Source organism: Balaenoptera acutorostrata, chromosome 9 (assembly GCF_949987535.1).
Source record: "Balaenoptera acutorostrata chromosome 9, mBalAcu1.1, whole genome shotgun sequence".
Taxonomy (NCBI): Eukaryota; Metazoa; Chordata; class Mammalia; order Artiodactyla; family Balaenopteridae; genus Balaenoptera; species Balaenoptera acutorostrata.
In genome coordinates this window covers 45489362-45506099 of record NC_080072.1, presented here as the reverse complement: position 1 = coordinate 45506099, position 16738 = coordinate 45489362, and the positions used below count along the sequence as shown (strand labels likewise).

Here is a 16738-nt window from a genome sequence, read left to right as displayed (position 1 = left end):
AATCTGTCCTCTTTGACCAGAAATTCTTAATGTTTTTGTTATCTCCTGCCCCAAGCCAATTTTGTTTTAGCCACATTCAACCACATTAGTTGCTGTTCCCTGATGTGCTGTATGCTTTCGTGTGTCACTTGCCCTGAGTGAATAATATGAAATATTTTTTAATATCTGCTTTTTAGGGAGTTTTAAATGGGTGAACTTTGATTTTACATGAAAACTATTTAAGTACTTTCTTAAGTACATTTTTAGGATTCTTGCCTCTTATTTTACATTTTTTGGATTAGTCACATAAATGTTTTGTGTCTTAGTGCCAAATATTATAATTTTTTTGCCAAAATGGAGGGGAGAGGCTTAGTGCATTTCCAGAGTACTAACATACCATCACCATCATAGCCCAAGTTGAAAGAAAAGATTGTATTGAAAATAGGGGGTTGTGTAGAACAGGGAACTCTGCCCAATATCATGTAACAACCTAAATTGGAAAAGAATTTGAAAAAGAATAGATACATGTATATGTATAACTGAATCACTTTGCTGTACACCTGAAACTATCACAACATTGTTAATCAACTGTACTCCAATATAAAATAAAAAGTTTTAAAAAATAAAAAGTTATTGCCAAAAAAAAAGAAAAAATAGGGGGTTGTGAAAAACATAGTGTTAAATATACATTCAAATACCTATTGTAAATTTAGGTTCCAGAAGACATCGACTTTAAAAACTTGATTCATTGGTATTCAGGACCTTATTCAGTTCAGGCAACATAGTAGGTGTCATGATATGCAGAGGCATATTCTTTTATGAGGCTTATTACACGGATTTTAAAGTGTTCTGTCCAGGTATTGCTGCTTAGAATCTAATTTTGTACAGACATTCTCCACTGTAAAAAACTGTTTGGCAAAATAATTGTGACTAGCAGCGATGGCAAATGATTGGCAAAAATGATGTGCTCTTTCACATCAAGATTCTTAAAGAATGTATATTTTTCCTGAGCCTGCTTTTCTGTCAGTATGATGGAAGAAGGGATGGATATAGGTGTAGTGTAAGTGAACAGATGTCTCCTCTCTGCTCTACTGAATACTTCTGTTTACTTTGTCTCAAGGTGTGGGAGCAATAGTAATTGCCCTATTCTTCTGTTTAATGGAACTAAACTGAACCAAGCATACCTAAAGTAGCCACAGACAGGAACATTTTCATTGATATAAAACTGTTGCTGCAATCCACTGTCGAGAGTGTTGAGAGATTACTGTTTTTATGAAACTTACTGAGCTATATGTCTTGAATTTGTTTTTTGTTGTTGTTTGTTTTGTTTGTTTTTGGCCATGCTTGCGCCGATTGCAGGATCTTAGTTTCCCCACCAGGGATCGAAAGCAGGCCGTGGCAGTGGGAGCGCTAAGTCTTAACCACTGGACTGCCAGGGAAATCTGTTTATTTATTTATTTGTTTGTTTGTTTGTTTTGGCCATGCCATGCAGCTGTATTGAATTTTTTATGTTTTTAAAAAGCAAGCTTTTAAAATCCTACCTAACCAGCAAAATCTAGCCCTTCTTACTACTATAAGAAGCCTTTCCTGATTCTCCTCTTTCAACCTGATAGCATTTTTCTAACCCTGAAATCCCATAACACTGTAGCTTTTGACATTTGAAAAATTATAAGTTAATACCTTTATTATTTGTGTTAATACCTTTATTAGAAGCTCTTCAAAGTCAGGACACAACAGTCAGAATGCTTGGGTTCAAGTACCGGTTTTGTGACCTTGGGCAAGTTATTTAACCTACCATTACCTAAGTTAAATGAGGATACTAGTAACTACCTCCTAGGGTTGTTGGGAACAGTTAATGAGTTAATACATACAAAGTGTCTTCCACTTAATAAGCACTCTTATAAATGTTATCTGTCATAATAAGTGTTACTACCTTCATTACTGTTATTACCTTCATCCTGTATTCTCCCTAGGGGCCAGCATAATGTACTGTACATTGTTGTTGTCCAATATGTATTGATTAAATTAAAATGAAGTCATATTTTAGTTATTAAATATGCTTAGTTGTTTGAAGTCAGGGATCTGATATGACCTGTCAGCATAAATCCTAAATGATTGTTAGATTTGACAGGTTCTTTTATATTATCAAGTAAGACCTGTTTTTACTACTTTTTGATAGTTGAAACATGTGACAAAGTACAAATGAAACTTCTTAGTCTAATGAGATCCTAAGAAAAATCACTTTAGTATATATAGATATTTGTTGAAATAACTTACTAGATTAACAAGTTATTTGTTTATAAGTTTCAGTGTGAAATGTTATTTTAAAGCAGCATCCATGTTAAGAATAGTTTGTTTCCGGGAGAACTTTATGTGTTTGATAATTCTGATTTTCGAAAACTCTAGAGTATAACCAGTTGACATGGATAGAAGAACCAATTAACGCGTCTGTTTTTGTCAGTTGTATTACTGATTGTGCTTTAGATTTGATGCTGTGTAATTGACTGCTACAAGACTTGCAGAGTCATTCAAATATTAGCAGAAATATAGTGGCTTTCCAGTAGAGAAAAATTAAGGACTAAGTGACATAATTAAGAAAAAAGGTCTGGAATTTAAATCTTTCTGTATACAGTGAGTCCAGTACTTTTTTTTTTTTAATTTATTTATTTTTATTTATTTTTGGGTGTGTTGGGTCTTTGTTTCTGTGCGAGGGCTTTCTCTAGTTGCGGCGAGTGGGGGCCCCTCTTCACCGCGGTGCGCGGGCCTCTCACTGTCGTGGCCTCTCTTGTTGCGGAGCACAGGGTCCAGACGCGCAGGCTCAGTAGCTGTGGCTCACAGGCCTAGTTGCTCTGTGGCATGTGGGATCTTCCCAGACCAGGGCTCGAACCCGTGTCCCCTGCATTGGCAGGCAGATTCTCAACCACTGCGCCACCAGGGAAGCCCGAGTCCAGTACTTTTGGTTTAGCTTTAGGAAAACAATGAACGTCATTTATCACCTAAGTGAAATTTTCTAGTATAACCAAAGCATTGTAGTTTGACTATAAATACCTTTCTTGTTTCAAATGATATTACCTATTTTTATTTCATCATAAATACGCTTTAATTTTTCTTAATGTAGATTTCCATAGCTCTGGATGCTGTCGAATTCATTCAGTTAAGCATTGAGTTAGTAGCTGCCAAGAACCAGAGAATCAAAGATGAATAAGGAATGTGACCTAGTTCTAGATGCTAGTCTAGTCTGGGAGACAAAAATTTGTAATGAGGCAAATGTATAATATGGAAATAAAGTGGGACCATAGAGGAGGGAGCTACCAGCTTTATCTAGGGGATCCTGTGAGAATGTAACACTTAAATTAGGTCACAAAGGATGACTTGACTGCCAAGTAAAGAAGGAAGTAAGAGCTTTTAGTTAGGAGAAATAGCATTTAAAACACACAAGTCTGTAATGCATTTTAAAAGTGGCAGAAAGTTTGGGGTAAATGCATGGGGTGCCTGGGGTTGAGTGAGAGAAGATAGTTCTGGCAGATTGTGTTTTAAAATTCTGAAGGCTTTGTATACCTAAAAGGAATTTAGGTTTTTATTGTGCAGACATTAGTGCGCAGGAAATGGTTTTTTGGCAGAAAAAGTTAACAGATTTGTTTATAATTGTTACAAACAAATTCAGTGAAACTTGTTTGCTGAAACATTGTTTACTTGCATGAATGTTTTATATCGCTGCATTAATATTAAACATTTACACACAAACGAAAATGGGGCAAGGCGGAATTTGCTATAATACCGATTCTCTCACCTGCTTTTTTTTTTTTTCATTTGCAGTCATATTAGGTACTTTCTTTTGTTCTTTTAAGAATAAAATGTTTCCCTTCATAATGCATCTTAAGTGCATTCTCCACATTTGAGTCATCCTGGCAGGATATCCTTTGGCATAATTGTTACATATTTGATATGGATAACACACAGGTAGGTATCTTCAAATAGACTAACTAGATAGGCCTGATTTGCCTCCAGAAATGTGCCAGTAGCTGCACTTTGGTAGTGTAGATCTGGTTTGAAGTCCTGAACACTTGCAAGTGAGAAGTTCAGTGTACTTCAGGGACAGCCGCAGTATGAGGCTTGTAAAAATGTGGTTTCTTCACCTTTTCAGTATAAGACATATTCTTGGGAGTGACTTTTGTAGCTGGTTGCTTTCTTGAGCGCTTTACCACTGTCTGTTTACAGGCATTTGTCTTGGTAGGAGCCATAGTATAGAGAACTCCCTGTTTATACCCCCCTTCTTTTCGGCAGCTCAACAGGCTAGAAGCGGCACTGGTGCTAGAGTGATGACTGGTGGCGGCTGCAGCAGCAGCAGCAGCAACTGAGAACACCACAAGGAGTGTTAATAGGGGATTAATGAAATCTTCCCAAGGATTTCCCCAGTGCTCCAAATTCAGTTGACTTTAATATTTTACTGAGAGGAGCTCTTGATTACAACCCCGGTTCCGGGTTGCATTAGAAAGTAGAATTTTTGTATGACTTATACCTGGTAAAAGATCGTATTGCTTTAGTAAGTATATCAATACATAAACTATCTATGAATTCATATACATTTCTTCCATTTTATAGATATAAAATGTCTATCTTTTTATGTGTTTAGGTATTTTAATTTTGTTGCCTTTAATTTTACGTATACCAAGTTGTATAATTTATTACTTTGTTTATAGCATTTTGTGGTAATGAAAGGGAATTGGTGAAAAATAAGATACCTAACAATGAAGTCTCTTATTAAAAGACATCTAAGGGATTTCCCTGGCGGCCCAGAGGTTAAGACTTTGCCTTCCAGTGCAGGGGGTGCTGGTTCGAGCCTTGGTCGGGGAGCTAAGATCGCAGATGCCTCGTGGCCAAAAAACCAAAGCATAAAAACAGAAACAATATTGTAACAAATTCAGTAAAGACTTTAAAAATGGTCCATATCAAAAGAAAAAAGACATCTAAGAAATATTGCTGCTTTAATTTTGACATCTTAAATTCACGTCTTGAAATATTTATTTACTATTACATTATTTACCATTAACATAACACAAATATGATTTTTAAAATTCTAAGAAAAATAGACAGTGATGCAGAAAATATTTCTACAATTCAGTGATATGATTTAACACTGGAAGGGAGGTAGTAGTTAGGTATTACAGCTCCTTCATTTATAGGGGAGGAAAACATGAAGGCTGTAAAAACCCCATAACTTAATGTCTCAGGTAGTGGAAGAGCTAGAATGAGACTTTTTTGAAAAAGTCAAGTTTACTGAGGTATAACTTATATACAGTAAAATTTGCTCCTTTAAGGCATACAGTTTTATGAATTTTGACAAACTTATACAGTTGTATAACCACCACCACAGTCAAGATATAAAACATCTCCATCACCTTAAAAAAGTTTTCTCATGCCTCTTATAATCAGCCCACCTCCCATCTCTAGGCTCTGCAACCACTGATCTGTTTTCTCCCCTCATGTTTTGCCTTTTCCTCATATAACTGGAATTCAAATAGTATGTAGCATTTTGAGTCTGACTTTCATCTAGCGTAAAACTACGATGTTTATCTATGTTCTCTTGTATCACTAGGCTTCCTTTTTATTGTCCAGTGTCACAATTTGTTTATCCATTTATTAACTGATGGACATTTGGGTTATTTCCAGGTTTTGGTGATTCTGAATAAGCTGCTACAAATATCTGTGTACAGCTTTTTCTTTTGGTAGACATATGTCTTCATATGGTAAGTGCGTGTTTAACTTCATAAGAAACTGCCAAACTCTTCTCTGAAATGGCTGTACCATTTTGCATTCCATTCAGCAATGTATGCACATTCTAATTGCTCTGCTTCTGTGTTGGTACTTGGTAATGTCAATATTTTTCAGTTTAGTTTTTTAATCATTCTAGTTAGTGTGTAGGGATATCTCTGTGGTTTGAATTTGCATTTCTTAATGACTAGTGAGGTAGTGTATCTTTTCATGTACTTGAAGTTTTTTATTAAGCCTGATTGTAAAAAATCATATTTTATTTGAATATTACATATTTAAAGTTTTGCTAGTACTGATAGGAGAGAGAGAAGTAAAAAGAGTACCTGTTCTCAAGGAGTTGATGATTTACATAGAGAAAACTGGTAATTGTGTTAAAGAGTATGGCTATAATTTTGACAGGCTTCTTGAGAAAGGGGTTCATATATTAGCTATCTGGTGGAGAGAATAATGGTTTGGGAATCAGAAAACGCATTGGTTTGACTTTGCGTTGCTTATCCTTTCTGGGCCTTTCTTTTTTTTCTTCTTTGTTCATCTCTGAAATGAGGGAGTTGGACTAGATAAGGTATAAGATTTGTCTCTAAATTATAAATCTACATAAACTTTTTGGTAGTAGTTTTTTGCTTCTTTTTCAGTAGTAGGTTGTTTTTTTTTTTCCCCAATAAATTTATTTATTTATTTATTTTTGGCTGCACTGGGTCTTTGTCGCTGCGCATGGGCTTTCTCTAGTTGCGGCAAGCGGGGGCTACTCTTCATTGCAGTGTGTGGGCTTCTCATTGCAGTGGCTTCTCTTGTTGCAGAGCACGGGCTCTAGGCGCACGGGCTTCAGTAGTTGTGGCACTTAGGGTCAGTAGTTGTGGCTCGCGGGCTCTAGAGCGCAGGCTCAGTAGTTGTGGCGCACGGGCTTAGTTGCTCCGTGGTACGTGGGATCTTCCTGGAACAGAGCTCGAACCTGTGTCCCCTGCATTGGCAGACGGATTCCTAACCACTGTGCCAACCAGGGAAGTCCCTCAGTAATAGGTTTTTAAATTTTGTAAGAAGGCTGTGCGATCAGAAAACAAAGATTTTTGCAGATCTTTCCTGTCTGATGAAATTTCTATTACCCAAAAAAGATCATCTTCTGAAATTTTAAATAATATAAATTATAATATAAATATTATAGTTGAGAATTATATATTTCTTTTTTTAACACTTTTTAAAACAATTACTTAATTTATTTATTTTTGGCTGCATTGGGTATTCGTTGCTGCAGACGGGCTTTCTCTAGTTGTGGTGAGCGGGGGCTACTCTTCGTTGAGGCGTGCGGGCTTCAGTAGCTGTGTCTCTTGGGCTCTAGAGCGCAGGCTCAGTAGTTGTGGCTCACAGGCCTAGCTGCTCCGCAGCATGTGGGATCTTTCCGAACCAGGGCTCGAACCCATGTCCCCTGCATTGGCAGGAAGATTCTTAACCACTGCACCACCAGGGAAGTCTGAGAATTGTATATTTCTTAAGTCTATTATAAGGATAGTAGCTGACAGTTCTATGACAATACATTTTATATGATACTATATTATTATTATTATCATTTATGGAGCATTTTTAAGATGTTCACTCTTGATCTTCAGAAAAACTCTTTGTGGATCATGAGAGTCAGAGATAAGTGACTTGCATAGGATTACACGGCTAAAAGAAAAGTAGCCACCTTGACCTAAGGGTTCCAGCCTAGATCCTTTGCCTCTGCACTACATTGCTCTTTGCACTGTAGACCATTCCAGTAGGAAATAAAATCTTTAAATTGTTTTAAATAACCTTAACATTTTTTTTCAGTTGTATAATTTCATGTTCAGAGTATTATCCATGCTTCTAAATAAAAAGCATGGTAACAGATAATATAAAAATCTACTTTGATTTAGTAGTAATGCAGTAGAACATTCAAGACTTGTAAACAAGTCAGTTGTATCACAAGCTGAGTCACTGCTTGTCAAGAACAGCCTACTCACGGAAGAAAACTTAGCTGTAATCAAAAATAAAAGATAACATGAATAGTAAAGGACATATTATATACCCTCCTGAGAGTAGTTTGTTTAGTTTCTAAGTATAGATGCCTAAACAGTGGGTTACCCATTAACAGTAGTAGAACAACTGTTAAAAAGAGTATGGCAAAAGTGGGAATGGTGTTAGGATAGAAGTGAGAGGAAAAATACTATTATCATAATTTTAATGACACAAATATTTTCAACATTATGAAGTCATCAGAAAGCTTGAATTTCTTAGGAGATCTGTGTTCATATGTGACCTTAGGGAAGTCACTTCAGGTTTCTTAATTTGTTGTTCATCTGTAGAATAAGGAGCTTGATCTGATGTCCAAAGGTTCATCCATCTTTAAATATATGTATTATAGTTCTGTGTCGTGTGTGATGAGTCATCTGATTGATTGCTTCTTAACTATCAAATGAAATATGTTGATCATAGTTAAATAGATTGTAAACTACTCTTTTAAAGTGCTGAAACTTTACATTGTTACTTTTCTACTAATCAATGGAAAGAGTACTTGATGTAATCTGTTACAAGAAAAAATGTTACAGAGTTTTCAGAGTTTTATATGTTTAGTTTTCTAATTATATTATGGGGGTTCTGGGAGCTTGATTTATGGGTATTTTAGAAGGAAGTGGAATGCAGGAGTCTGAGGGACACCCGAATACTAGAGCACAAAGGCAGGTATGAAACTACGTATTTTAAAATTTTAAAAACAAATGTTATATGTTGACAGGCAGTTGATGTTATCATGTTCTATATTAGTTTAAGTTCAGAAAATCCATTCCATGATATATTAAATAAGTACCTGTTAATATTGCAAGTTAGTTTATCACAGAATTTGTATTTAGCTAAAATAGTAAAGTAGAATGTACTTACAATTTTTTTATGCCTTGAACTAAGCTTTTAGAATAGGTACAAAGTCATCTTTTAGAAAATTCCTATATGAAGATTTGAATTTGAAAAAACTCAATATATATGAAGAAAGCAGGTTAAAGCAGGGAGTGATTATTATCAAACTTCCTTTAAATAGTAAAAGCCCTTGCAGTAAAAAAAATTTCAAAATTGAAAATCATTTTGGAAACTTTTCAGAGTTTCCAAAATCAATTCAATTTTTAAAAATTTACTTAGAAGTTTTAAGAGCACACTATGCTTCCAAAAGCATCAGCTATAACATATTATGAATTATTTTCCTGAATGAATATATTTTGTTTAGAGAATTCCCTAAAGGACCTTAGACTTTCTGCTTCTGTGGTTTGTTTTTGGTAGTTAAGATTTTAAAGTACCCGTTTTTATTTCTTGGCTAAGTAGAATCACACATAAGAATCTGCTTATGTTTCTTCCTACACAGTTGTTGTGGTCTTTATTCACATTCATATTGTATCTTTATGATTTTCTGAAGTATTTACGTACTCCTGACTAATCTCCTCAATTCCTTGGACATATTTGTTTGTTTGTTTTGAGTATATTAAGAAGAAGAGATAAATTCTGTTTTTTAAAAAACTGATACAAACCTTAGATATGTGAAAGAATTTTTTTTATTAGAGATTTGAGCTTAAAATGAAATAATTATGAAAAGCTATGGTTAATAAGACTGAGCCATTTGGGGGAAGTTATAGAGGACTAGTGAGAATGGACTTAACGTGGATACTAAGAAAGTTTTGAATTTTTGTTAGTAAAATGTCATTTGTATCACTTTCTGATTGTAATGATTAATAGAGATGTTTTATTATAAAGGCTTGACTTTTTAGGAATGCTAAACAAAAATGGGAATGGGAAATGTGACATATTTAAATGATATACTATTAAAAGTTTCAGAATACCTACATATATATTCTTAGTCATTTGATTACTTTCCATTCTATACAGTAATCTCTTTAATGTTCACTTTTGAATGGAACAAATCATCTATTTATTTTGATGTTTAAATTATTCCATATTTGACCAGTGAGAGCCTTTTCAACTGGTTCCTGTGTCCTCTTGACATATCCCACCAATGTTGGAGGATGTCCTTAATTTCTGGCAGTGCAGGGCATTCCAAACTCTGTGTATTTTCCCAGCCCTAACACTAACATCAGCCATTTCTACAAAGACCTATGGATCCTTTTGTGGAGAATGGTATTCAGAAACCAAGATCTGGGCATTAGATTTGTTTATTGCTACAGGGATGTCATTGCTTCTAGGTACTCTCAGTGGAAGGAGGTAGAAAATATGCACAGACATGTATATAAACATGAAATCTGTTTTTATTTCTATATCTATTTCTTTCTAAATGTATGTATATATACAGTCAGATCATCTGAAAGTCCTTAATCCATAGGCAAAAAAATTTTTTTGGTTTACAAGAAAAAAAGGAAATTTATTTCATGCTTATACATATATTTATATATATCCGTAATATATTTTATGCATATTATGTGTCTGTAATACAGAACCATTGGAAACCCAATTTGCAGACAGTTTTGCTGCTTCCACAAATTTTGGTTGTAAGTTCTCTATTTAATTTTTTTTTTTTTAATAAATTTATTTATTTATTTTTGGCTGCGTTGGGTCTTCGTTGCTGCGCGCGGGCTTCTCATTGCAGTGGCTTCTCTTGTTGTGGAGCACTGGCTCTAGGCACGTGAACTTCAGTAGTTGTGGCTTGCAGGCTCTAGAGCACAGGCTCAGTAGTTGTGGCGCACGGGCTTAGTTGCTCTGCAGCATGTGGGATCTTCCCGGACCAGGGTTCGAACCCATGTCCCCTGCATTGGCAGGTGGGTCCTTAAGCACTGTGCCACCAGGGAAGCCCTACTGTGCTAGTTTTGTCATTTGTTTTCTGTAGACTCATCATTCTGTTTGCTGTACACACTAGGAGTGTAGTCCTTGGAATCTCCCCAGATCTTTTTCATGTACTGTTGTTCAGGAGTGTCTTGGCTATTCTTGTAGTTTTACCCATTTGTACAGGTTTAAGAATCAGCCTGTTAGTCCTCCCTCCACCCCCAACACACACACACACACACACACACACACACACACACACACACACACACGCACTCTTGGAATTTTGATTGGAATTACATTGGACCTATAGATTAATTTGGGAGAGTTAACTTTTCTACAGTATTGAATCTTCCAATTTATGAAAATGACACGTTTCATTACCTTATCACTTATTCAGATCTTTGTTAATTTCTTACAAAGCGATGTTATGGTTTTTTTCATAAAAGGCTTGCAGATTTTTGGTTAGATCTATTCCTAAGTATTTTTTAAGATGCTATTGTAAATAGTTTTTTTTACTGCATTTTAAATCTGTTGTTGGTTTATTGGTTTTTTAATGCATAGAAACTTTGATAAGCTATTATTAATGGTAATAATTTATATGAAAAGTATTTTGGGTTTTCTAGGTAGACAGTCATGACATCTGTGTATAATGACTGCACTTTCTAATCCATTTAGGTTGTTTTTCTTCCTTATCGAACTGTCCCTTTGGTACAATGTTGACCAGAAATAGTGACTAGTGTGCAACCTTGTTTTGTTCTTAAAGTGAGAGCTTTCATCATTTTGTCATTAAATATGTTTGCTGTAAATTTTTGTAGATGCACTTTATCAAGTTAAGGAAAGACTCTTCCTATTTTGTTATGCATTATCATGAAAAGATGTTTATTTTCAGATGAATTTTCTGTATTGTATATGTTGTCATGATTTTCTCTCTTTAACGTGTTAATGTGTGGCATTATGTAAATTGATATTTCCAATGTTAAATGAACCTGGTTGTGATGTATTATGCTTTAATACATTGCTAGATTCAGTTTCTTAATACTTGGTTTCACATTTTTTGCAGTTTTCATGTGTGGTATTGATTTATAATTTTCCTTTCTTATATTAGTCTTTTTAGAGTTTAATATCACATGTTAGCCTCATAGTATGATTTAGAGAGTGTTCTTCATTTTCTATAACTGTGAAGAAGTTCTGTAAAAATCAAATTATCTTTTGAGTATTTGGAAAATCTTAGTAAAATCATCCAGGCGTGGAAGTTTTTCTTGTTCTTATTGGGAGATTTTTAACTACTGACTCAGATCTGTTTAATGACTTGAGCACTATTGTGGTTTTCTTTTGTTTTCCTTTGAGTTTGTTTGATGACTTATTTTTCTGGGAGTTTATCCATTCCATTATGTTTTCAGATAAGTTGGCATAAATTTGCTTGTGGCATTCTTTTATCTTTTGTTGTTGTTGTTGTATCTAATAGTTACATCCCCTTATCATAATACTTTTGTGCCTTCTCTTTTTGGGGGATTGATCTTACCAGTGGTTTGTCATTAATTAGGTTTTGTTGTTGTTCAGTAGAATCAGCTTTTGACTTTGATAGTTTTCGTTATAGTATTTTTATTTTCCATTTCATTAATTTCTGCTTTTATCTTTTTATTTCTCCTGTTCTGGTGCTTTAGTTACATGACATAGATTTTGTTGTTGTTTTTGTTTTCTGCTTTCTGGAGACCAGCCACAGCCCCAAATGCCAAATAGTAGCAGAGAACTGACTATTTTTTCAGCTCTAGATTTTTGTAGTTCTTCCTGGCTTTCCACTCTATCTCACCTCTGCCTAGTACCACAAAGGCTCACCTATTTTGCCAGGAAAGCTCCCTGCTTCTCCCCTGCCCCCCATATTCTGTACAAGTTTGATATATTTTCATTATCATTTGGTTCTAAATATTTTCTATTTTCCATTATTCTTCTTTGACCCGTCAATTAGTATATGTTAATTTTGTAATTATGTGATTTTCCTAGTTACCTTTTTTTAAAATTTATTTATTTATTTACTTTTGGCTGTGTTGGATCTTCGTTGCTGCATGCGGGCTTTCTCTAGTTGCGGCGAGCGGGGGCTACTCTTCGTTGCAGTGCGCGGGCTTCTCATTGCGGTGGCTTCTCTTGTTGCGGAGCGTGGGCTCTAGGCGCGTGGGCTTCAGTAATTGTGGCACGTGGCCTCAGTAGTTGTGGCTCGCGGGCTCTAGAGTGCAGACTCAGTAGTTGTGGCGCACAGGCTTAGTTGCTCTGTGGCATGTGGGATCTTCCCGGACCAGGGCTCAAACCCGTGTCCCCTGCATTGGCAGGCGGATTCTTGACCACTGCGCCACCAGGGAAACCCCTAGTTACCTTTTTGTTATTGATGTTTAATTCAGTTGCATTATAGTGAAGAAAGTGTTCTATATGATACCAGTCTTTGGAAGTTTATTGAGACTTGCTTTATAAAAAAAACCGAGTTATCAGGTCAGTTTTTATAAATATTCTATGTGTGCTTTGAAAATATATATATTTGCAGCTGTTAAGTATAGTCTTTGCATGTATCTGTTAGATGAGTCTTGTTAATTTTGATGTGTGTTTTTCTGTAACATTGATGTTTTTGTTTTTGTTTTGGTCTATTAAGTCTATCAAAAACGTGTATTAAAATCTCACACTAATATGTTGGATTGATTTATTTTTCATTATACTATCAGTTTTTGCATTGTATATTTCAAAGCTATTTTATTTAATATATTCAGGCATTTAGAACTGTCACATCCAGGATAATCCCCCATCTCCAGATCCTTAACTTGATCATATCTGCAGTCTTTGCCATAGAAGGTAAAATTTATAAGCTCTTGGGATTAGGACCTGTTATCTTTAGGGACATGATTTAACCTATTTCATTATTGTTGTTTCTTTTCTTTCTTGGCTTCTTTAGGTTCAAATGATATTTTTCATTCCACTTTAATTTTTTCTGTTGGTTTGGACATTATATACTGTTTATATTCTTTTAGTGTAAGTGTGTTTAAAATTGACTAATTTAATATGCACAGTTACCAAAGTCTAAAATTAATTATCTTTAATTTACTCTTGAATAGTGTAAGGATGTTAGAATGCTTTAATTCCAGTAACACCCTCACTTGTATGGTATAATTGTTATATACTTTAATTCTGTCTTTTCTTTTTTAAACATAGAAGACATTGTTTAGTTTACCCACATATTTATCAGTTCTTTTGCTCCTCATTTTTTAAAATTGTGATAATATACACATAACATAGACTTTACCATTTTAACCATTTTTATGTGTGCAGTTCACTGGCGTTAAGTACATTCACATTGTTGTGCAAGCATCACTACCAGCCATCTCCAGAACTGTTTTTATCTTCCCAAATTGAATCTTTGTATCCATTAGCAATATCTCCCCATATCCTTCCTCTTCCTAGTCCCTGGCAAGCACAATGCTACTTTCTGTCTATGAACTTGACTTCTCTAGTTACCTTGTATAAGTAGAATCATACAATATTTGTCCTTTGTGTCTGGTTTCTTTCTCTTACCATGGTGTGTTCAAGATCCATCCAAGTTATAGCATATACCAGAATTTCATTCCTTTTTAAGACTGAATGATACTCCATTGTCTGTTTATGCCCACATTTTGTTTATCATGTCATCCGTCAATAGGCATTTGGGTTGTTTCTATTTTTTGGCTATTGTGAATAGTGCTGCTATCCTGCTAAAACCTATACTGTTTTCCAGTGTAAGCACCATTTCACGTTCCCATCAGCAGTGCACAAGGGCTTCAGTTTCTCCACACCCCCTCCAACGTGTTAGTGGGGGTTTTGTTTGCTTGTTATCGGTCTTTGGTTTTGTTTGGTAATAGCCATTCTAATGGGTGTGAAGTGGTTATCTTGTATTTTTTATTTGCATTTTCCTAATGATTGGTGATATGCTTGTTGGCTGTTTGTATATCTTCTTTGGAGAAATGTCTACTCAAGTTCTTTGCCTATTTTTTAACCAGAGTTTTGGGGTATTTGTTGTTGTTTTTGAGTTGTTAGAATTCTTTATATATTCTAGATATTAATACCTTAACAGATGCATGATTTGCAGGTGTTACCTCCCATACCATGGGTTGCCTTTTTGCTCTGTTGTCCTTTGATGCACAAGCATTTGAATTTTAATGAAATCCAAATTATGTATTCTGTTGTTGTTGTTATTGTCTCTGCTTTTGGTATCATGTCTAAGAAATCGTGAAATCCAGTGTCGTGAAGCTTTTCTCCTATGTTTTCTTCTAATAGTTTATAATTTTAGCTTTTGCATTTAGATCTTTGATCCATTTAGAGTTAATTTTTGCAGCTATTTATTTCTTCTTGTGTCACACTCCTTTGTCAAAGACGAAATAACTACTTTGGGACCAGAATTTAAACACTGAGTAAAAATGTTACTACCAAAGAGGGAACTAGATCTAGTACAGAGGCATGGGGGTGAGGATGTGACACAAGACTCAAGAGAGGGAATATGGTTTTTTAAAGCTGAAATCCATGAACAGTCTTTTTCTCCATGCCTATGATTAGCTGACAATATATTGGGTTGGCCAAAAAAGTTCATTTGGGAAACACCCAAACAAACTTTTTGGCCAACCCCATATAAGCACTTTGTTTAGACATTGCATGTGCATTGAGCTGGTGGTGGTTTTTCTAGAAAGTTGTCTTCCTGGTGGACATGATTATGGCACCACAATAGTTGTTTAGTAGAAACCAGGTATGTCTCACTGTTGTCATGCTAGATCAGAATTCATCGCTTTCTCTCTAGGATTACTTTTCTTTCTGCCCATGATACATTTTTTTGAGAGGTTACTGTGAAATATAATTTTCCATAATATAAACAGGAAGACAGAAGAGGAAACATCCTCTCTTTCATCATGAACTTTCAATGAAGTTCTAAGAGCATATGATGCCTCAAGCTTTTGTAGTCTCTTGTGATTAGGATACAAGTCTCTCATAGGTCTAAGAACTGACCTGCCTCAAATGAGTGGTTCTCACTTGGAGTCTTTTATGTGGTTATAGACAGATGTTGACTGGGATTTTAGCCCTTAGAAAAGATTCTTAGACAAAAAAAACACTGAGTGCCTAAGCATAAGAAAGGGTAAAGAAGAATACCTTTTTAAGGGTTTCTTTAATGAGGATCTACTGGTCATAAAAATCTTTGGTTTTGCATTCCTAAAAGACATTTTTGCTGTATGTAGCATTCTGGGCTACCAGTTACTGTTATTTAGAAGATGAAGGGTATGCTTCAGTCTTCTGGCTTCCATTTTTGCTGTTGAGAAATCAACTGAAAGTCTAATTGTTTTAGTTTATTTAAAGGTAATCTCTCATTTCTCCCTGCCTGCATTTAAACTCTGTATTTACTTTGCTTGAAATTTGTTGGGTTTCTTGAATCTGATTTGGTATCCTCCATTGGTTGTTGAAGTTCTTAGCCATCATGTATTTAAATTTTCTCTACTTCCATTTTCTCTCCCTTCTCCTGGATGTATCCTTTTTACTGCATCCTTCATGCCTCTTATGCTCTTAATGTTTTACATTGTTTTGTCACTAAAAGTTTAGAAAATTTTAGTTCTATCATATGAGATTCATTAATTCTTCAGTATTTTAAATACACTGTTAAACTTTGTGATTTTTACTTTTATTATTATATCCTTTTCTAGGAATTCTGTTTGTTACTTTTAAAAGCCTGCTGATTGCCAACGTCTACTCATGAATTCAGAGTTCTTTTTTATTTCTTGAAGCATATTGTACATTTTTCTTTTATAATGTTACCGATAGTTTCAGTATTGAAACTTTTATTGTATGTCATCTGCTGTGTTTTATTCTCTGCTGACTCTCACTTATGGTGCCTTTTTCATTATGTATTTAGTGATTAAAAAAAACAATTTTGAGCTGTTCATATGTCTTGTAATTATGAGAATAATTTTTATGGAAATTATATGAACTTTGGAATACAAATGGCTTCTTTCAGAAGAAAATTGTGATTGTTTCTGCCATGTATCTGCTGTTCTGGAACCATTTTCAAAGTAATTCTTAACTTGTGGGTTTTTTTTAATACCACACAGATAGTGCGAATTGGGGCTGCAAATCAACATGAGGGCCAGTCTGCGGCTACAGGTTCTCAGGAGTACCACCCCCGCTTCACTCCACTCCAAGGTTTAAAACAGGCAATCCTCTTTTA

The 16738-nt window shown here is 35.0% G+C and overlaps 1 protein-coding gene across 5 annotated transcripts in view; it reads left to right on the top strand.

Annotated features, from left to right (window-relative positions):
- Positions 1-16738, top strand: part of USP47 (ubiquitin specific peptidase 47) — a 124091-nt gene that overhangs the window by 10390 nt on the left and 96963 nt on the right. For 2 of the 5 annotated variants that reach the window (XM_007174924.3, XM_007174921.3), the window contains exon 2: positions 5650-5726. The exons of the other annotated variants lie outside the window; for them this stretch is intronic. In XM_007174924.3, coding sequence (XP_007174986.1) covers positions 5724-5726 — 3 coding nt within the window. In that variant the 5' untranslated portion in view covers positions 5650-5723. The remainder of the gene's footprint in view (positions 1-5649; positions 5727-16738) is intronic. 5 annotated transcript variants of the gene reach the window in all.